Source organism: Rhinolophus sinicus, chromosome 3, assembly GCF_057876585.1.
Source record: "Rhinolophus sinicus isolate RSI-liver-muscle chromosome 3, RSI-T2T, whole genome shotgun sequence".
NCBI classification, from domain to species: domain Eukaryota; kingdom Metazoa; phylum Chordata; class Mammalia; order Chiroptera; family Rhinolophidae; genus Rhinolophus; species Rhinolophus sinicus.
Window position 1 is genome coordinate 169,580,154 of NC_142503.1, and position 22,729 is coordinate 169,602,882.

At 38.5% G+C, this 22,729-nt stretch overlaps 1 protein-coding gene across 1 annotated transcript in view; it reads right to left on the bottom strand.

Moving 5' to 3' along the window:
• KCNH5 (potassium voltage-gated channel subfamily H member 5) overlaps positions 1–22,729 on the bottom strand; it is a 280,910-nt gene that overhangs the window by 189,028 nt on the left and 69,153 nt on the right. The window contains exon 7 of the mRNA XM_019733674.3: positions 18,060–18,486. Within this exon, the coding sequence (XP_019589233.1) occupies positions 18,060–18,486 (427 nt within the window). The remainder of the gene's footprint in view (positions 1–18,059; positions 18,487–22,729) is intronic.

The following is a 22,729-nucleotide window of genomic DNA, read 5'->3' on the forward strand; positions in this document are numbered from 1 at the left end:
TTTGTGCACCTGAAACTGATTTTTAAAATGTTGGGGAAAAAAAAGAACAAGACATAAAAAGGAACAAAAACTCATAGACATCGACAATAGTTTAGGGGTTACCAGAGGTTAAGAGGGGAGGGGGGCTCTAGAAGAGGGTAAACGGGGTTTAATATATGCTGATGGAAAGAGAACTGACTCTGGGTGGTGAACACACAATGTGAGATATAGATGATGTATTACAGAATTGTACACCTGAAATCTATGTAACTTTACTAACAATCGTCACCCCAATAAACTTTAATTTAAAAAATAATAAAATAAATACATAAAAGAATCAAGACTTTATTGGATCTGACACTAAAGCAAAAGCTGTAAAAGCAAAAATAAACAAATGGGACTATATCAAATTAAAAAGTATCTGCACAGCAAAGGGAACCATCAATCAAATGAAAAGGGAACCTATTGGATGGGAGAAAATACTTGCAATTCATATATCTGATAAGAGGTTAACACCCAAAATATATAAAGAACTCATAGAACTCAACAGCAAAAAACATAAGCAAGCAAATAAACAAAAATGGGCAGAAGATCTGAATAGACACTTTTCCAAAAAAACATACAGATGGACAACAGATACATTAAAAGGTGCTCAACATCATTATCTATCAGTAAAACAGAAATCAAAACCACAATGAGATATCACCTCATACCTGTTAGAATGGCTATTATCAAAAAGGAAATAAATAACAAGCGTTGGCTAGGATGCAGAGTAAAGAGAACCCTTGTACACTGTTGGTGGGAATGTAAATTGGTTCACCCACTAGGGAGAACATTATGAAGGTCCCTCAAAACATTAAAAATAGAACTACCATGTGATCTAGCAATTCCTCTTCTGGGTATTTATCTGAGAGAAACCGAAACACCAACTTGAAAAGAATACACACCCCCATGTTCATTGCAGCGTTATTTACAATAGCCAAGATATAAAAAAACCTAACTGTCCACTGACAGATGAATGAATGGAGAAAATATGGTATATTTATGCAATAACATGCTATTCAGTCATAAAAAAGAAAATCCTGCCATTTACGACATCATGGATAGACCTTGAGGTATATAGTATAATGATACTAAGTGAAACAAGTCAGACAGAGGAAGACAGTTACCATACGGTCTTACCTATATGTGGAATCTAAAACAAAACAAAACAAAATAAAAACAAACAAGCAAAAATGCTCATAGATACAGAGAACAAATTGGCAGTTGTCAGAGGTGGGAGATGGGGGTGGGAGAAATGGGTGAAAGGGAGTCAAAATGTACAAACTTTTAGTTATAAAATAAATAAGTTCTGGGAGTGTAATGTACAACATGGTGACTATAGTTAACAATACTATATTGTATATTTGAAAGTTGCTAAGAGAGATCTTAAAAGTTCACCAGGAAAAATATTTTTGCAACTATATATAGTGATGGATGTTAACTCGACTTATTGTGGTGATCATTTTGCAATGTATACAAATATCAAATCATTATGCAGTACACCTGAAATTAATGTAATGTTATATGTCAATTATACCTCAATTTAAAAAATGAAAATTTTTTAAATCAAAAAATAAAAAGACACGAATGGAATCAGTCTTCTGAGCAGTTTCATTCAAAATTCAAAAGACTGAGGAGGAACGCCTTTAAAATTCTGTCATAAAATCATTTCTAACCTTTAAATCTCTACCCAGATGAACTATCAAGTAAGTATAAAGATAAATGAAAGACATTGTAAGACCTATACAATCTCAAAAAAACTGTCTTTTATTTATCCTTTCTCTGGAGCTGATTTTAAGAGTTGTTTCTTCAAAACAGACATAGGACACAGGAGGTTCACAAAAGAGAATGGCAAAGTGATTCCTGAAAATCATGAATGATGGTGATATCAGGCTGAGTGAGAGCTGTGGGTCAGGCCTGTAGTGATCAGTCCACACTAAGCAAAATCAAAGGGTCAACAAAAATGCCTCCAAAGACACGAAGTTTATCACTATCTAATATGAGCACACTGAGATCAGAGTTACACAATAAAGCAGAGTTTGGAAATGAAATAATCGAAGTGAAGCACATAGAAAACTATTTTAATGACAGTAATTACCCTAGGAAAAACCAAATGTTACACAGAAAAATAATGATACATACACATGACTCAGGTACAAATAGTGTCTGCATAGTCATGATCATGAAAACAGACTAGTGATTCAATAAATATTATGATCTAAATATTTAGAAGACAGAAAATTGGAAAATGTATATATCTGTACATGGTGGTGGATAAAGGACAGGGGACAGGAAAGATAATTATATTTTCATCTTCCAAAGAGGGAAGTCAGTACAGAATGACTAAAACTGAAAATCCTCCCCAATGATCATGTTATTTAGAGATAAAAAGATAAATATCACCAAAAAAGTGAAAATATTTTAAAGTAGCTTCTGAGAAATGGAAAAGACATGGAGAACAGTGAACTATTTTACTAAAATAAACCACTATTTGGTTCTTTAAACTAAGTGTATGTCAAATAGATTTAAAGTTTTTCTTAGTCTAATTTTTTGAACTAAAAATTAGATTTTTTAAAAAGGAGGAGATAATCTGAATTACCACACACATTAAATTAGAAAGAAACCAGGAAAACCAGAAATTCAAAAAATATTTGGGATTTTCCTTCCCTTTCTCTGAGGGCACTGGGTCTCTTCCTGTTTATCCCAGCTGTCTTCTCTGGTAATGTTATATCAAGCAAATTCCATTACAGTCACCTTTTTTTCCTCTGGAAATTTCTCTCTAAAGGCTAAATTAAGGAGTTAAAATCACATAGCTATAGGAAGGCTCTCATCAAACAACAGAAATCACTGAACTTTCCCTTTGGGTGAATGGCCCACTTGCTTCAAGGTACATATTTCTCTAAAATACACTTACATGGTTTTGCTTCTTTAGGTAACAACAACAAACGGATATTTCTGCTTCTGATATAAGTTGAAACAATCCTAACCTTATGTTATCTCTATACAATAGACTATCCAAACTTTTATCTGTAAATTCTGTCTACGGTACCATTTCCAAACCATTTAAATTCCCAGGAGGTTCCCTTCTACAGCCAATGCACAAAAAGAGATTGGTAGTTTGGCAATCCATTCATTTCTCACTCATGATTGAGGATGAGGAACACATGAGCAGGTGTGTGCACCCGCGTAAACACACACACACTCACACACACACTCACACACATTCACATGCACATTCACATGCACACTCACACACACACTCACACACACACTCACACATACACATGCATGCACATACACAGTAGTTCCAGTCCTTCCAATTTCCAGTTCTTCTCAGTGGCCCCTCTGCTGTCGTGCTACTGAAACAGTGGCAGTCACTTTTCCAGGAGAGTACAGATATAGCTGAGAACAAAGAAAGCAGTGCAGCTTTGAGGTTCAAATTAGACTTTTTTTAAGCCCATAGCCAAAACAATAATCTTGAAAGTATAGATTTCCTTCGCAAGTGCTAGGCCTTGAGACAGCAAATGGCTTTTGTTGTTATTCTTGTTGTTCTTGCTGTGTTTTGTTTTTACAGTTAAAATATTACCACTTTTTCCAGAAAACATGGAGGGTGGCGCGGGGGGAGAGGAACCATGAAACAAAGGTGGCACAATGGGAGGAAAGACAGGTCAAAAAAAAGAAACCTGAAATAGGTCGATGGCAAATCCAAAAGCAACAGAAAAGTGTATCCTGCTTCCTACCCACAACACTGGGATGTGACAGACAGAGTGACCAGTACAACCATAGGTCAGACACAGCATCAAAGGGCACTTTCAAAGTTGGAACAGAGTAAAAGGGGAGGTACAAACTAAGTGAGCTCTGTTACAGAAAAAATGAAGTCAGCCACAGAGTCATATATTTAAGTTTCATTGGACAGCTATTTAAACCCGCCTCTATAATACTTAGGTCTGGAAACTAGTCTGGTTGTGCTTTGCTCTGAATCTACAAGTTTTCAAATACAGAGTTATCAAAATCTATTCATTTGTTCAAAAGAATTTATTGAGCACCTACTATGCTCCTGTTACACCAGGGATACAGAATAGAATTGACAGACAACCTCCCTGCCTTCATGGCTACCATTTTAGTTGGAGACACAGATAGGAAATAGATAAAGAATTAAAGGATATAATTACGGACCATAATAAAGGGGTAATGAGATATAGAGGACAGGGACACTTCAGACAGACTGGGGAAGAAAGTTCTCATGACAGGAAACCAGAGAAAAGGGGTATGAATTATCAATCCCTGATTATTTTTCCCACCATAGAGCTAGGAAGGAAAAAAAAAAAAAATAGAGTCCTGGAAGAGTCTCTTCGCTTCTGACATCATCACGTTAGCTCCTTCCAGCCCCTGCCTGCCAGCCAGCACCCCACACACTGAATGTTTTCTCCACCCTCCTCTGAAATCTCAGCATCTCTTTTCTCTTTTGTGACAGTGAGCTAGTTTGAAACTCAGTCCATGCTGGTATGCTGATAGGGGCTAGAGACTCACACCTTTCAGAGACTAAAATGGCAGTTTCACAGGGACCTTTGGGAAGAAAGGACACACAAAGCAGGGATAATCAGGCAAAGTGATCAGGGACCTATCCGGAAGTTGGTGGGCTCCCCTTGAACCATTCCTTGTTAGGGAGACACTGCTCAGCCTGTCAGGAGAGCTGGTCTTTCCATTATTTGTTCCTAATATCACGGCATTCAGTATTTAAGAGACAAAAGTATGATGATCCAGAAAGCAGAGAAGAAATAGCCTGAACAGTGGGAAGGGAACCAGAGAGAGATAAACATCAAAGGAGCCAAAGGAGATGTTTCTATATGTGGATGAAAACATGTCTGTGAAATTTAGCAAATGTACTTTGAGAAGCGGTACAGGAGAAGAAGTCCACTTTTCATAGGTAGCAAATGGAGATGAGAATGTAAAGACACATGCTTTAGAAGGTGTGCTTAAAAATAAAAGAATCGGTGCATAGTAATAGGTAAAGAGAGTGCAGAGCTGGGTATTTTATTCACATATGCTGTTTTTGTTTTTGTTTTTGGATTGAAGAGACTGAGCATATTTATGGGCTGATGAGAAAGAACCAGTCGAGAAATAGAGAGATGGACAGCACAGAAGAGAGAAGGGCAAATAACTGGAGAAAATAACATCAAGTGGCAAGGCAAATTCATGTCCTCACCCTGGACCACTCCATAGAACTCTGGACTCAGATATGTAACTGCTCACTCGACATGACAAATGACCATCCCCAACTTAGCAGACCAGGTGTTTGCACTAAAAGCCTTAAAGTAAATCTTGACCATCACTTTCTCTCATACCCTCATATTTTGTTGGTCCTAACCATCTACCTACCACCACCATCATCTCTCACATTGACTATTAACCTGTCTGCCCTCTTCCATCCTTGACCAGTTAGTCTGAATTCCACATGGCAGCCGGAATAATCTTTATAAAACATAAGACAAATCATGCCACTCTTGGACCCAAAACCCCCCAAAGTCTTCCTACCTGACTTAAAAGAAAAGCCACTACTTTGGCCTACAAGGTTGCCTGTGGTTTGGCTGTCCCCTCACCCCTACCCTCCACCCCTCCTCAGCCTGCCTTTGTCAGAGGAGCGTCAGGAATGAAAGGAATGGGAGTCTGCTAGAGCTATCCTTTCTTGGTCAGAGAAATAAAAAAGGAAGGCCATCTGCTGAGATGAAGCAGAGTGGTCACAGGGTTAGGAGAAGTGGGAAGAACACACGTAAAAGCTGCATAAGAATAGCTGCTCGGCAAATGTGAGAGGGAGATGACCTAAAATAAGTAAAGACTCAGAAGACTGAGGATGATGCATTTTGATGGCACCTGTTCGCACAGCTGTGGTTTACTCCGGATAGTGCCCCGCGATCTTGGGACCAGAGCAAAAGAGGCAGGTAGGTCCCAATCGGGAATTTTTCAGGGCATGGTGCAGCAGAAGGACAAGGGCTGATGGAACCTAGGTGCTGGGATGTGTAAGGGAGCCAGGGAAATGATGTTATTCTCTAGGTAAGCCCTCCTAAGGAAAGGGAGTTGGGGAGCTGAGATCTTTCCTAAAGAAACTGACAGGCAAACTCCCAGGCGGTAAGAAAAGTCCCTGATGTCATAGTTCCCACCCCAAAGTCTCATTAAAAGAGTCAACCTATCTCGTTCGCCAATGTCTAAGGAGAAGCATGAATCTAAGTATCCTTCCCCTGGATTCATTTTAAATCAGTAAGGCTCCAAAACTACACTTCCACGTTTGGGGATTGTTAAACACAAATTCAACTTTTTACGAGGCCTAATTCGGTCATCATAATTCATGTAAATATTAAATTAAATAAGTAAATAAGAAGCAACCACTTAGAAATTGCTCCAAATAAAATCCCTTCTTTGAGCATACCAAAGCAATTCTTAAAGTCATGCATAAAGGCCTTTGGGAAGACATTTGCTCGAACATGTTCTAAATATATTCATTTATGGATTTGTTAGACTCTCAACCTGTGAAAAAACAATTTCTAAGCATTTATTTTAATCAAAATTAAAATCATATGTCAATTGATCCTTGATACCACATATGTATGGATTATGTAAGTACCGTGCTTTGCTCTAGCAGAGCACCACTTCACCTACCAGGCAACAGCCTGCCCCGCAATGTACGCATTCATTGGAATCAAAACTAAATTTATTGGAAGGTCACCAAATAATCTTATAGTCGTCAGTAAACAAAATTCTCCCCTGAGCAAAATACCTGTTCTTAGAAAGTGGAATTTCTTAAAAACTTATCTCCAAGTCAATTTTGTTTTCTAATGTGTAACATGAAAGGAAAATTCCAAGCATATATGTAATATGTCTGACAAGTAAATTAGCAAACTCATCCTAGAAAAAGTGCAGAACGCATCCTAGAAAAAGTGCTACATACCTCATTGCTGTATATCACCACTGTCACCTTCAAAGTACTCCCCTTGGGAAGCTATGCATTGATACCAGCACCTAGTTCACCCTTCAAAGCAATTTCAGAACTCTTTTTCTGGAATGGCCATCAGAGCTGTCCTCGTATTACCCTTGATGCCCTGAATGTCATCAAAATGTTTTCCTTTCAATATTTCCTTCAGGTAAAGAAAAAAGTCATTGGGGGCCAGATGAGGTGAGTAGGGAGAGTTTTCCAATACAGTTACTTGTTTACTGGCTAAAAACTCCCTCACAGACTGTGCCGTGTGAGCTGGTGCATTGTCGTGATGCAAGAGCCATGAATTGCTGGCGAAAAGTTCAGGTTGTTTTCATCTAACTTTTCCACACAGCCTTTTCAGTACTTCCAAATAGTAAACTTGATTAACTGTTTGTCCAGTTGGTACAAATTCATAATGAATAATCCCTCTGATATCAAAACAGGTTAGCATCATCATTGCAACAAGTTCACAAATTGTCAGACCTCGTACATCTAATAATCTAAACATATTTTATTGAATTTGAAAGGTGATTCAGAAAAAGAGCAACATTGGCCATGAAAAAGACTGTATAAGCACAATCTATCTACACTATGTTAATGGTTACTTATAAAATTCTTTTCCTTCACATAGAAAAAAAATTTCAGATCCCATAAAGACAAACACCCCTCAACTATTCGATGAAACTGCTTGTTCAAGGTCTCCAATGACCTCTGAATGCCAACCAGATCGCTCCTAACTCACTGTCCCATTTGTCTTGCTCTTCTCCCCTCCTTCTCAAAGTTCTCTTATCCTTTGTTAGCAACAAACACTTCTTCAGAGCCATGCTTCCTTTTTACCCCTCCTGGTTCTCTTCTTAACCTCTCTGTGGCTCTTCTTCCTTGGGTGTCCACTCCTGGCCAGCTTCATTCTGACTCTCTCCTGAATGCTCTTGACATCAGTTATTTTCCCTACACTGTGACTCCCAAAGAAATATCTCCATGCCTCACGTCTCTGGAACCCAAACCACACTTCTAGCTGCCTAATCTATGGACATCTCCAGCTGAATAACCTGCAGGCCCCTCACACTCAGCATGTCCAAAAACTAACCACCCTCTTCTCCCAGTAATATCTACTCCTTCTTTCCAATCTCAGAAAAGAACTTTGTTATTCACTCGGCAGCCAGAAACCTACAAGTCTTTTTGACCTCCTCCTTCTACCGTATCTGACATACATTCATCCATTTACCAATAACAACTTAAAAAAAAATGTTTCAGGAACTTTATATACAATCTCTTTTTTAGTATTAAAATAACTCTACAATGTAGGGATTATTATCTTCAGTTTATGGTTGATAGTTTAGGTAATTGATGTAAATTCTTAACAAGTAATGAAAAAAATTGAACCTAGGTTTGTCTGACTCTGACGTCCAACGTCTTTTCCAAACCATGTTGTCTATGCTGGACTGTGGGGAACTCTGGTCAATGTGCGAGAACTGGCCAGCTACCTATTTAAAGTTTTATTGGAACACAACTGTGCTCATTCATTACGCCTATGGCTGCTTTAGCACTACAAGAGCAGAAGTGAGTACTAGTTGGACCAGAGACCTGAGGGCCCCTAAAGCCTAAGACAGTTACTATCTGGCCTTCTACAGGGAAAAAAAAGATTTGGCCAATTCTAAAACAATACCGTTTTTCATATTCCCACCACCTTAGTTTAGGTCTTCCTGAATTAGTGCAACAGGCTCCTAACTGATTTCTCTGCCTTCAGCCTTTATCTCCTCTCAGCCATCTTCCATACTGAAGAATAAAATTCTTATTACCCCCCAACCTTCAGAATAAAAGATAAACTCCTTATCAAACATGCAGGCCTTTTGACAGCCTGGTGCCTTCCTTCCTCCCCATCCACACCTGCTTTCCCCTCAAGCCAACGTGAAATTCATGGAGTTCCACAAAAAGTCCAAGCCATTTTTCATTCTTGGCTTTTTTTCACGTTCTCTTTACGTGGAAAAGTACCTAAGTCTTGTTTCATTTATCTTGTTTTTGTATTCTGAGTTCAAGAGTCACTTCTTCCTACAAATCTTCCCGTATTCCTCAGGCTGAGCTAGATGAACTTCATTCACTCACTCATTCATTCATTCTACATATGTTTAATGAGCACAGCTATCAACTAGGCACTGCTTTGTGCTAAATATACAATGAACAGGACAAACACAGCCCCTGCACTTACCAGCCTTACAGTTCAGCCCAACTTCTCTATTCACCTGTTCATAGTCTATAGGGAAGATGTTAAGAAAATTCATCTTCATTGGCTGATGTTAGTTTTTTTTCTTTTGTTGTTTTCCCTCACATGAGAGACTGCATGTGAGGTGATGGTTAGCTTTTGTCTGCCAGCTTTTTTTTCCCCTCACATGAAAAACTGCATGTGGGATGATGGTTAGCTTAGAGTTAAGAGAATTTCTCCCTCATCTCATTCCCGGCAGGAGAGATATGGGATGATGTTGCTTTTTGTCTGTTTTGCCCTCATCAGTGGATGAGGTAGAGAAGTAACTAAGTTATATTAAAATGACGTGACAGGCATGTTGCCAGACTTTGGAAGGCCTTGGGCTGATGGTCCCAGGCCAAAACACTAGGTATTGTTTGTCCAAATAAACTGGTCCGTCAGCCGGATAAGCAATATTTTTATCACAGTAACTGCCAAGCCCTCCCAAAACTGGCCATTTCCCTGAGGGAGAGGCAGGAACAAGGAGCTTGGCTCTAGATACATCTAAAAAAATATATGACAGACCTCAGTTGGCAGTGTAATATTTTGTTATTTGTCATTGGTGATTCTTCATCATTCTAACACTTTGGACTTGTATACAACGTGCAGCTTACAACACCAGGAGACGCCCTGGCGAACCTGGTGAGGTACGGCTGGTTCCTGACCTCTCCAGAGTTGTTCCCCATGGTTACCTTTCTTGAGAACTTGTTAACATTTTGGAAACTTATATACAGCTTGCAGCTTGTAGCATCAGGAGATGCCCTAACTTCCAGCAACAACAACAACAGCAGCAGCATTCTTGAGAACTTGTTAACATTTTGGAAATTTGTATGCAGCTTGCAGCATCAGGAGACACCTCAGTTTTCCAGCCGTGGACCTGGCAAGGTTTTAATTCCTGACCTTTCCACTGTTGTTTCCCCACAGTTTGGTGAGCTTTTGGCATCTACTATAATAGTTGCTATCCTATAAAATTTATTACTGCTTTTAGATACTCCTTATTGATGTTATTTGTGTATTTAGCCAATTGATTTTTGATCAATAGTAAACCTATGTTGGGATCTCTTAAACTTGTAGGTATGTATACTCCTTTGGCATGGCATTGTTATCAATGTATATAGTTTAGTCTTAACCACCTTCCTTTTTTGTCATTAGCACATTCCATTAATTGCCTTTGTCTTTTGCTAAATTGCATATTGCTAAATTAAATGATTGGATATTGCTAAATTAATTGGTTAGATATTGCTAATAAATCAATTAATCCCCCTTTAGCATGTGCTTCCCCTTTCTTTTCCCCCCTCATTAGTACATAGTCTTAGCTCTTAGCTCACAAGTATAAAGAGATATAAGATGAGGATGGGGTTGGAGGTTCGGATGGAAATAGGAACGGAGACGACAATGGGGAGAATGAAAGAGAAATAGATGATTCTGCGATTTGCTTGTCTGACACTCATCATACGACTAACTTACTGAGAGCCAGAAAGTATCTAGTTTGTCTCCCTAATACCAATACCTACCAGAAAACCTGGGACAGTGCTGAATGAATTATTTTGAGTGATACAGGGACACAAGGTAGTTCCAGAGACCAAGCCCTTGCAAAGAGGCAAGGGTAGTTAATAGGCCAGTGAGAAAATGTCTTGTTTTTTGGGAAAACTCGACCTTAACAGAATCTGAGAGGTTTTGCGAAAATGTAACTATGCATAAAAGGAAACATGAGTACAAAAGAACATTCCTGAAAAAGATACAAGTTCTACTTTGAATAAGAAAATAGGGACTAAAACGCACATCACATAGTCTTTTTTTCTAACTCTTGGACTATATATCTGAAACTACTAAACCATGGGAAAAAAGTGCCTATAACCCTGAACTTTGGGCTCCACAAAATGTTTTTCCTCAAGGAGACTCAACTCATTAAAGAGAAGAAAAATTCTTTTTTTTTATAAGCAGGGGTAAAGCAGACACAAAGAATTGACCCAGTTTCCAAAATAAACATGAAGCTTAAAGCTCTCTCCATCTGGCTAAAACTAAAACCAGAAATGAAAATCAGCATGTTCATACTCTGTCTCCTACCTACACCAAATAACAAGGGCAAGAAAAAAATTTAACATATAGCTTAATATTGCATCTGAGTCACCTGAAGTCTCATACTAAGATCTGTAGAGGAATTTTTTTTTTAATTTCAGAAAAGGGTAACAACTCCCTTTGAAACCTGCCTGGATGTCCATCTGGGCCACACATCCTTCAGGTCCCCACTGGCATGGTGTGAAGACTTCTCCCTGGCCCCATTTTTCTGCCCTGAGGCAAATATCTTTCAGTCTTCCTAGCTGCCTAATTTTTATATGAAAAAAAAAAACCACTTTCTTTCCAAAAGCATATTTTTTGCTCTATACTATCCCCTAACAGTCTCCTCTAATTCTTTAGCAAACAAATTCCATACAAGATGCATCTTACTCTCTGTAAAACAAGGTATGCAATGTATGTGAAAAGCCCTAAAATCTTTAAATCACACCTCTGCCTTTTCCATGTTGACCTCATCTCCAATACCAGAGCAATTCTGTGGACAATGGCATATGTGCACTAATGGAATCTTAGATATATAGAATGTTAGCGCTGAAAAGGACTTTAAAGGCATTTATTTCAACTCCTACATTTCACAACTGAAAAAACTAACACCTAGAGATTCACAGACTCTCCAAGGTCACACAGGCCTTTGCCATCAACTTATTTTATATTCTCCCAATCTCTGGGTCTCCCTACCTCCTATGTATTTATTTTTCCTATGGAGAGGGGTAAAGGCAATGCCCATAATCTCAGCTTGGCTTTTGCCTGAACTCCACAGAGGATGCTAAATGAGCTCATCAACCAGAGAATATGATGTGTGGTATGAGTCTCCTCTGCATGATGCTGAGTGACCAGTGTGTAACTAAGTGCTCCCCGGTGGCACTTAACCACCCATGTGGAGATTCAAATTTCCCTTCATACACATCCCACTAACAGATGGCCCTGCTATACCTCTAAATGTGTGAAACCATTTGGCTTCTGCATTATAAATCGTACCAGTCATTTACAGAAAGTTATTAGACTGTTTGAGCTATCATCAATTACATTCAATTTGAAAATTGCAGATTAGGATAATTATGACTGGGTTTCCTGTCTACCAATTCAACCTCAGCAGTTTTAATATTTATAGCTTTTAGTTTTGCTTTGTTTTACTTTTAAAGACTCAGTTTGCACAGCATCCCAGGACAGATTCTAACAGTTAAATACCACGAATCAGGCTGCCTCAATTTAGCAACTAAGCAGGCAACAATGGAAAGAGTAAAAATGCTTTTAATAAAAAATAAATACCCAAAGTCCAACCTTATAGTCCTTTGAAATATACTGTCTACGTGTTTACTCATGTATTTAATATTTAATACTGGAGAGAGAGAGAGAGAGAGAGAGAGAGAGAGAGAGAGAGAGAGAGAAATTTATGGTTGGACACAAATTATGGCCAAAAGTTATTCATAATTTATATTTTTATTTTATATGTTTCTCTTTATAAAATTGTAATGAAAGATACAAAAATATAGTTTTTTTATAATGGGTAGATTAAACTAAAATATAATTTACGTGATTATTTAGCAATGAAGAAGGAACTAAGTAAGCAATTACTTACTTAGTCTACTAATCTTTGGAAAAAATAAAATTATTAAGGGCTCAATAATAAGATTACATAAATGAAATGGATTAAAAAATATTTCAGAAAGACATCATTAAGCATTTAGTGAGAAAATCAGCAAACAGATTACCCACATTTTGATCTTAAAAAAAAAAAAAGTACGCTATTTTCCACAACTGCTACAAAACTAAACTGCAATAATATCCTCCTTCACAAAAGCCATCTGGTAGTGAATTTCATGAATGTCACAGAGTAGTCAGGTTCGTTCATGAGTGGACAAGTACAGAGGAAGGGGGGAACTGACTATCCTGGGGTAGTAATGGCTGCTATGAGAGCTGTGGAGTTCGCTGGAGACACAGAGCATGCCAAAACTGAGAAAAGACAAATTTACGGTAAAGAATACACAGTGGTAGACAGTATGTTGATAAGATCCAAACAACCTTCCAGTTCTGGAATCCAAGAAGAACACTTCACCTTGGACAATCGTAGGAACAAAGGATTTAAGCCTAAGAAATTCCTAGGCAGCAGATAAGGGGAATAACCTGGGATCTTGCTGACATAGACGGAATCAAAAGGAAACATTGGGTGACTAGATTTGAAGGTAGGCCACAGTCACAAATTTTGTTTGAAGATTTGTCTGATACCTACAAGGAAGACCTTGAGACTGTGTTTCTGCAGTCTGCATGAAATTGCGGGGACAAGGGCAGGTGGCGGGGGTGAGGGGTGGGGGGGGAGGTGCGGGGAAGGGGGAGAGAGCCTAGGAGTCAGAAGAAAGGCCATTAAAAAAAGAAGAGGGCTCAGAAAGTACCTAGGAACTGAAATTGCTGCCATTGGAATTTTTAAATATTGCTGGAAGGGACAAAAATTTCAGACTTTCCAGCAAAAGAGGCTATCTATCATTTACAAGTAGTGATTCTTTTTCTCAATAGAACATATGTAGTTGGTATCTCCAATAAACTTTTGATAAAACATTTTTCTCACTTACTGCGTCATAAGGTTACAAGTGGTGTTTCTCAAATGGCTAGCATGGAATCCTAGCAACTGAAAGCATAAACCTTTTTGCTATCTCCCTCTTCTCTCTCTCTCTCTCTCTCTCTCTCTCTCTCTCTCTCTCTCTCTCTCTCTCTCTCCCCCCCCCTCCCCCCACCACCAGCACCACCACCACCACCAGCACCACCACCACAACACCATATCACTAAATCCCTGGTTACTTCTATGGCTGATAACACATGCGGGGTTCTGAGAACACTGGTGGTTTGTTTTCTTTTCCTTAGTGTTATTGTAGGGGAAACAATCATACTAAGATTGGAAACAGCTACAACGGCCACATTTGGTTGATATTTTGTGCATGCATATCTAATAAATGTTGTAACTGTGGGAAGTGACTGTAACACTTCATGGATCTTGACAGTTTTCTATTTTCCTCTGAGGTTGATGTAAAAGAAAGATGCCATGAAATTGCTAAGGACCCAAGGTCTAAGAAGGAAATTAAAAGGCATCTCCTTGGAACACTCTGGCTATAGAAACTGAAATTTATTCAGAGACATATAAAGAAAACCTAAATCAACAGGCAAAAAATGTCATTGGTTTGGAAACAGAAAACAACTGCTCAGATGTTGAAAGGAAATAATGGAAATTCAGAAAGGAAAAGTACCAACTTTAAGACCGGGTCTTCATCTTGAAATCAAGACAGGAACTGAAGAAAAAGAAAGGAGAATAAAGAAATGTATATATAGCAATATAATTGGCCATACGTGAAGTTGAGAAGGAATGGAACCAACTCTGAACCAAACGAAGTTTTGACAACTCAACTAAATCGATGTGAAAATTTCCAACATAGGCAGATTCAAAAGGTAAATGGTAAAAAGTGGTGAGAGAAAGAGTTGTTGGTGCTTCCACTGACTAGCCTTTTAGAACTTATCATCAACCCTAAATTGGGTTGGGGCCATCCGGCCAAAGGGGCCACAACACCCCCAAAGGCAGACAACATAGGTGAGCTCACCAGGACTTTCACAGAGGAATCAGGCCAGAATGCAAAGACTGCGTTTCCCTGGCATGCATCTTCCTCGGAGACCTCACTGGATAGGAGATCCTCACTAGGATCATCAGGTACATCTTCAACTTCCTTCACTTATACAATAAATTTAGATTAAGCATGGTATTAACAAGTGTTTACAAGTTAGGTATACAGAAGCAAACAGGCAAAGGCCCTACTCTCGTGGGGCTTGCATACTGAAGGGAAAGAAAACCAGAGTCAGCATGGTTTTAGATCTTGGTAGGTATGATGAAGAAGAAAAAGGTTAAAGGGCAGAGAACATTGGGGTGATTTTTTACAGTAGAGTAGCATTGGGAAGAATTTCTGAAGAGGTGATTTGAGTGGAGACCTGTAGGAATTCAGGGCATAATAACAGGGGAAGGCTGTTATAAGCAAGTACAAAGACTCTGAGCCAGAACCCAGCTTGATGTGTACAGAGAGACAAGATGTCTGACATGGATGGAGTACAATAAGCAAGGGTGGGAATGGTAGAAAGTGAAGTAGGTGAGGCATGCAAGGGTCATACCATCAAGGCTTTGATAGAAGCAGTAGGGAATCTTCATTTTATTTTATGTGCATTGGAAAACAGTAGAGGGCATGGAGCAGAGGAATGGTATGATCTAATTTACTTTAAAAGGGACACTCTGAGTAGAGATGTGGGACAAGAGTAGAAACAGAAGGAACATATAGGAGATTACTGCAAATTTCCAGGCCAGTGATGGTGGTGACTTGGTCTTGGGTGATAAGCTATGAAGTGGAGAAAAATAATCAAATGTATTCCAAAGGTAAAGCCAACAGAAGTTTTTATGAATACATGAGAAAAACAGGTATCTAGGATGATTTCCAGGTTTGAGGCCTGAGAAACAAAATGAATAATGGTGTCCTTCAACTCTACATAGATTTTATTTTCATATTATTGTCTTGTGAAAAAACTAACTATGCTGGCATATCCACTCTGTAAAACAGTTTGCCAATTTCTTAAAAGAAAAACTAAACATATACTTACCACATGTCCTAGTAATCACATTGCTGGGTTTTGTTTTTTTTTTTTAATTTATTGGGGTGACATTGCTGGGTATTTATATTAAAGAACTGAGCACTTACGTCCAAACAAAAAACCTGTACATCAAAGTTCATAGCTGTTTTATTCATAATAGCCCAAAACTGGAAATAACCAAAATGTCCTTCAATAAAAGGATGGTTAAACAGTGGTATATCCAAACCATAAAATACTACTCAGAAATAAAAAGGAACAAACTATTGATAATACTCACAACTTAGATCTCAAGGGGATTATGCAGAGTGGGAAAAAAATAATTTCAAAAGATCACAAATTGTATGATTCCATTAATATAACATTCTCAAAATCAAAAAATTATAGAGATGAAGAACGATCAATAGTTACCAGGGTTTGCAGATGCTTGGAGTAAGGCGTGGGTGTGACTATAGAGCAGTAACATGAGGGACATCCTTATGGTGATGAAACAATTCTGTATCTTGATTTCAGTGGTAGTGACAGCAATCTACGCATGTGTTAGAATACCACAAAACTATACACACATTTTACCAATGCCAGTATTGGTCTGGTACTAGTTTTATAAGATGCATCTATGGGAGGAAACAAGGTGAAGGGCACAAAGGCCCTCTTTGTACTATCTTTGCAACTTCTAATGAATCTATAATAACTTGAAAATGAATTTTTAAAAAAAAATCTAATCATGCTCAAGTGTAAGGAAAAATACATTATGTAAATATTAAAAGTTGTATAGCAATCAATACTACAGCTGACAAAATGGTGTTTTCTGAATTTATAAAGCATCTTTTTGCTACTACTTCTTATCATTTTGGTGTGTAGGCAACAGTTTAATTAATCATCAGGATCAAACAGCACTTGGAATTCTCACTCTCCCTCTAACTTTTACCTTTAACCAGCAAATAAAACCTGTGAGTTCTTGTTTCTGTACTTACTAGTACAAAGGAGTAGAGAGGGACAGAAGCTACCTAACTGCTAACATCAGTGCTCCAATAGCTTTCAGACATTCTGAACTCTGAAAACTACTTTGCCGAAACCCAAGATACTGACCCATCATGGGCCAACCAATACTCCTGGACTCTAACATCTTTCCCCATCAATATCAAAATGTAAACCTCTGCAATGTAGAACTTTAAAAATTGTGGCTTAGACCCAAAACCAATGACTGTGAGTAAAAGACTTAACAGATGCTATTAACACTAATTCTATCTCCAGTCCAATGATCTTAAGGTTACTGTAGGAATCAGATCTAGGTTAGAATAAATCAAGTCAACTTGGAGAAATGGATGGTGATGAAGTCTCCCTAAGATCTTTCACAACAGCTTCTTTGGTATGTATTTTCTTAGTGTTCTGGTCTTCTGAGAGCATCCAATCTCAGTCTGAATATAGAACTCGGGGTCTCAGGCTCCTTGAGAGAACATTCCACTCCCAAGAACACGCTCAAGGCATTTAGTCCTCAGGTATGCATGTTAAATGCTCGACACTCTTGTCTTTGTTAAATAGGCTTATATTTACTAATCCTTAGAGTCTCTCAAACAGGCATGTATCCACTGCCGAATGTGTGTAACGGAGATTAGATTGATAAACATTTTTTTACTAGTCTTAATTACAAAAACCTGCATAGAACTGTATCCTGAATTTTAATTCAGGAATTTGATTATTAGGTAAAATATTTTCTAAACTATGCATCTCACAACAGATCTGTCTGCTTTTCTGGAATTTAATGTAACTGCCAACAAAACTTATGGAATGTGCCAGATGCTGTCTGTCTAGATGCTGGTGTCCCTTGGAAAGAGCTCTGCCAGGTACAACACTGTGCACAGAATTAAATCACAGAGTTCCTATTCTGACGTTTGTATCACTCTTTCCACACTGCATTAAATGCGTTAATACATTCTAAAAAGTAAAATATATTATTTTGCATTTTTATTTTCTAAGGATGAATAAAAATTAAACCAATGCAAATGGTATGGATTGAGCACCTTTCTGAAGACAAAGTAGTTATATTTTAATCCTGCCAGAGTTTGGAGCCTGGATAACTGCCAACAACAATCATTTGTAATAAATAAATAAAAACAAATTTTTAAAATCCAAGATACTTACAGCCAACCATCATCATGGCCACCGAAAACATCTTCTCCACATCTGTGGTAGGAGCTATGTTTCCAAATCCTATGGTTGTAAGGCTTGTCATGGTAAAGTAGAGAGAGGACACATACAGTGAATCCTTGCTGGGTCCTCCTTCCCATATCCCTGCACTGGTATTGTATCGATACGGAGTCCCAATGCTCAAGGCCAGCTGGTAGAGCCAACTGTCTATTTGGATGGTGTTCGTGACTTCATCGATGACCTCGTAGTCCCCAATGCTGTACCATATGCAAGCCAGCCAGTGGGCGACTAGTCCAAACACACATACCAGGAGCACAAGGACCGCTGCTCCATACTCGAGGTAATGGTCCAATTTCCTAGCAACACGGCCCAGGCGCAAGAGACGCACCACTTTTAAGGAACTGAAGAGACTGCTGATTCCCTGAAAAAAGAAAAGAAATGACAAAACGTTTTCAGAAAAGAAAAGGCTAGGGAAACAGGACAATGGCTCACCTCTGTGAACTTGATCATCCGTTTATAATACTAGGAACTTGTACATAATAGAACTCTGACTTTGTCAACAAAGAAAGCTGCTGAAACTATAAAAAAACTTTTTTTAATGCAGATTCCTTCCCGCTCAGAAATTAGATATTTGTGAATTATTAGACAAAACAACTTTTCATTATTAGCTAAGGAAGACCTAATTTATTTTCCTAAGGGGAGTATAAATAGCACAGAGAAAAACCAAAGGAGAAAATTGTTCAAATGAAATATATATACAGCCTATACAAATAAGGTGGTGAGTTTAGACCTTTTATTTCTTCTCCTATAAAACTTTTCTTCTAAAAGATTGATTTTTTTTCTTACTTTATAATAGCTATGAACAGCAGAACGTCTGAAAAAAGAATTCTAATCTTGCAGGCAAGCAAACAGGAAATACTTCTGTACACACGGAGAGAACAGACAAATGTCACTGTTGATTCTACTACTTCCTGCCACAGTCATGATAAGCCCTAAATTTGCAGAGCTCTGAAACAGGGAAGAGTTAAAACTTCAATGGGTACATAACCTTATCATCCTCTAGCAACAGTCGTAGAAAAGAGTATCATAGGGTATAGCAGCAAAAAATCATATTTTGTTGAGAAGCTTAAAATGTAGCATTAACCAAATGGGATTATAACATAGATGATCTTCGATCAATGAAGACCTCGTAGTTACTTTTTTGGAAGCATCTAATAAGCCACCTGAGAAGATAGGATAAATGCATTCCTGATGCAGGGACGGAAGAGAGAGCATGATCGGGGAAACCCCTCACCTGAAGGATGAGACTTGAAGGAAGCACCTCCAAGTCTCATGGAGTCCATGACTTCCTTAATGCTAATTCTCTCTCCCACAAGGGAGACAAGGAATCTAACATAACTACACTGAGCTGGATTCTGACTAACACAGAGGAACTGGTTAAGGTAGTGGAACGGACGTAACTCTGTCAGACTCGAATTATGGGATCATAAAGTTCTTGACAGTTAAATCTTTAAAAAGGTTAAAAATGCATTTGGTATAATATGCTCTATATGATTGAAATGTCTCAAAATAAAATGTTGAAAGAGAGAGAGAGAGCGAGAACAAAGAGAAGTAGAAATCAGAGATCTTGTAGATATGAAAGAGTAGCAGAAGCATCTTGACAGTTTTTTGGTTTGTTTTTTTTTTACCCCAACCTTGCTATCCTTAAGCCTGGCTCTATTTTAATTCCCGCTCTCAAATGTTGTGGTATAAATGCAGCCTTAAAGTAAATTCTCATTTCACTTGAACACTTGAGGAGAAAAAAAGACACTGAATTTTAGGCAGATCAAAAGTAGCAAAATAAAACTCAGAAGATGAACTGGCATAATTCAATGACATGAGATGTTGAGAGATAAGAAGATTCAAAAGAGCTTGGAAGTCCTGAAAAATGATACTATGTGATCATGAACAAGAAAGACAAAAGTGTTTACTGAGAACTTCTATAAGCCAGAGTCTGAGTTGAGCCGTTGGCGACATTAAGATAAATGTGTCTTGCTTCTGCTCTAAAGAAACCCACGAAAATGCATGAAATGCATGAAAAACTCAAACAGGGTTAAATTTAAAAATACAAACAGTGTTGCCGTAGATGTTTTTCTCTAATCAATTTGTAAAGGCACTATGGTACTTTTGTTTAAATACTACAAAGAAAAGATATTCCTACCTGAATTCTTTTCTCTAAAAAACAAAACAAAAGGAAAACATAGAGGAATCTTTATCTCCATTCAAACCACAATCCAGTCACAACTCTCAATTGGAACATGAAGAATGAGGGCCTGCTAGAATTAGGCCTCAATGGTGGAAGGACAGTCTCCTTTGATCCCTGATGTAGGCACATTTGTCCAAAAGGAGGTGGTGGTCTATCCTGAGGGGCACCTGCTCTGGACTCCACTTAATGAAAAAGCACATTTTCTATAGCCATGTCCAACACTAGTTACATATTACAAAATATTTTGAAAGCATTGTAAACTCTTTCTGCCATGGGTTATATGACTTTCTCCTAGGTTTTAGCCACCTCCTCAACTGACATTTCTTTCAATATCATTTTCTAGGGATCCCCTGCTCCATGCTTCGATTATGTGTTAGGATTCTCTTCACAATTACCCTCAGCCCTTTCCTGGTTGATTTAATGCATATCCCTGTTTCAAATGACTTCTATAAATGGATGATTCACAGGTCCACTTCTTAGCACAAACCCGTCTCCTGAGCTCCTGATACAGAAACAAAATGGCTCCTATACATTTCCATTTATATGTCCCATAGGGGTTCAAAAGGTAATAGGTCCCAAAAGGAATCTTTCTCTTCTCCTGAGTCAGTTCTCTGTATCCTATTCTTGTGAACATCATTATCTGCCCACTCCCTTCGACCTGGAGCTGAGCCTCATCCCGCTGATTACCAAGTCCTGAGAACCACTCAATATGCTCGACTAAGTGCTCAAGGAAGTGCTCAATGTATGTCTACTTTTAAAATCTCTCAAAAACTTTCCCTTCATTCCCATTTCCAAGGTCATACCTTACTCATGATTTCATGTTGTTTCTGACATGTGTGACAAGAATGGCCTCTCCACTGGCCACCCTACCTCTACTCTCACTCCCTTTAATTTGCAGATCACACTGTACAGGCTTCTAGCCTGGTGTTTTGTCAAATCACATCAATCTAATTATGTCCCTCTCTGATCTAAAAATCTTTAACGCTATTAGATTCAGTATAACTCTCTACTATGACATGCAAAGCCATTCAGGACCTGGTACCTGCCCAACTAGTCAGCATCTTTCCCATCCATTCCTCCTCACGCTCTCTGCTACTACCACGCTCAGTTATGTGTAGTTCCTAGAGTGCCCATTCTGTTTCATGCCACACTGCTAGCTGTTCCCTCTTCTTAAACGGTCTGTCCCTCCCACACTCTTGGTGGCTAGGAGCTTTATACATGACTGAATAAAGCTGACTTATGTTTATGACATAAGTTTATGACAGTCAATGCAACTTTGAGTTGTATTAATAAAGGGATGGCATCAAGTATAAAAGAGAAATTCTCCTTAATTTCTCCACTGACCAGACCATAGATATAGGCGATACATAAAATATATTCAGAAAAGAATACTAAAAAAGAACTAAAAAATATACCCTATTAGGCGACATCAAAGAAAATGGAGACTGGGATAGGGCATTACAACTGTATTCAAACACACAGGGCATTAAGCTCATTCTCTATAACCCTAAGGGAGGGAGCCTGAATCATAGTTAGAGCTACAGGGACAAAAGAATACAACAAAGATTTCAACAAGCCTATACATATACTTTTATGTAGTAAACCAACCAGAAAGCAAGATTATTCTCTGCTACTTGGAAGACAGACAAGGTGATAACGATATTGAACACTTATTGCATGCCAGGTACTGTTCTAAGTGCTTTATGTGTATTAACTAATTTAAACTTCAAAACAATCCTAGGCAGTAGGTATCATTATTAAAACATAGCCCAGAAAGGTCAAGTAATTTGACTAAGTTCATGCAGCTAGAAGAGGAGGTGGCAAGATTCAAATACAGGGAGTGTCGCTTTAGACCCCTTGTTCCTCCTCACTTCACTATCTGACCTCACTCTGAAACTCACTAGACCTAGAGCGTAAGGTATAATTTAACTAAGCCCATTCATACCAGCAATGTGGGCTTAAACATGGGCATTTGATACATGACTGAATAAAGGAGAGGAAATACCTATCCCCACCCAGGCACAGCAGTGGTCTATGGAGGCCCTAGGACTCTATAGTCTGCAGTTCTCTAAATGGACCAAGTCATTTCATTCTCACAATAGCAGGACTCTTATCCCTATCATTCACGAGGACACTGAAGGTCAGACAGGTTAAATAACTTGCCCAAAGTCACACAGCTAGGACAGAGTGGAAGCATCACTCAGGCCTAGTCCCTCAGCTTCTTAGTCCATTTTCCATGACAACCAACTGCACTACTGTGGCTTTGCAGAGCAACAGTGAGCCAGTCAAACCAAACCCCTTCTCGCTCCCAAACATGACCTCAAAGTATCGTCTTTGAATGTGCCCCGTGTTCCCTTCATCTGCTAATAAAATCAGAAACTGCTATTCAAAATGAATAATACACAAATAAGTAAGTTTG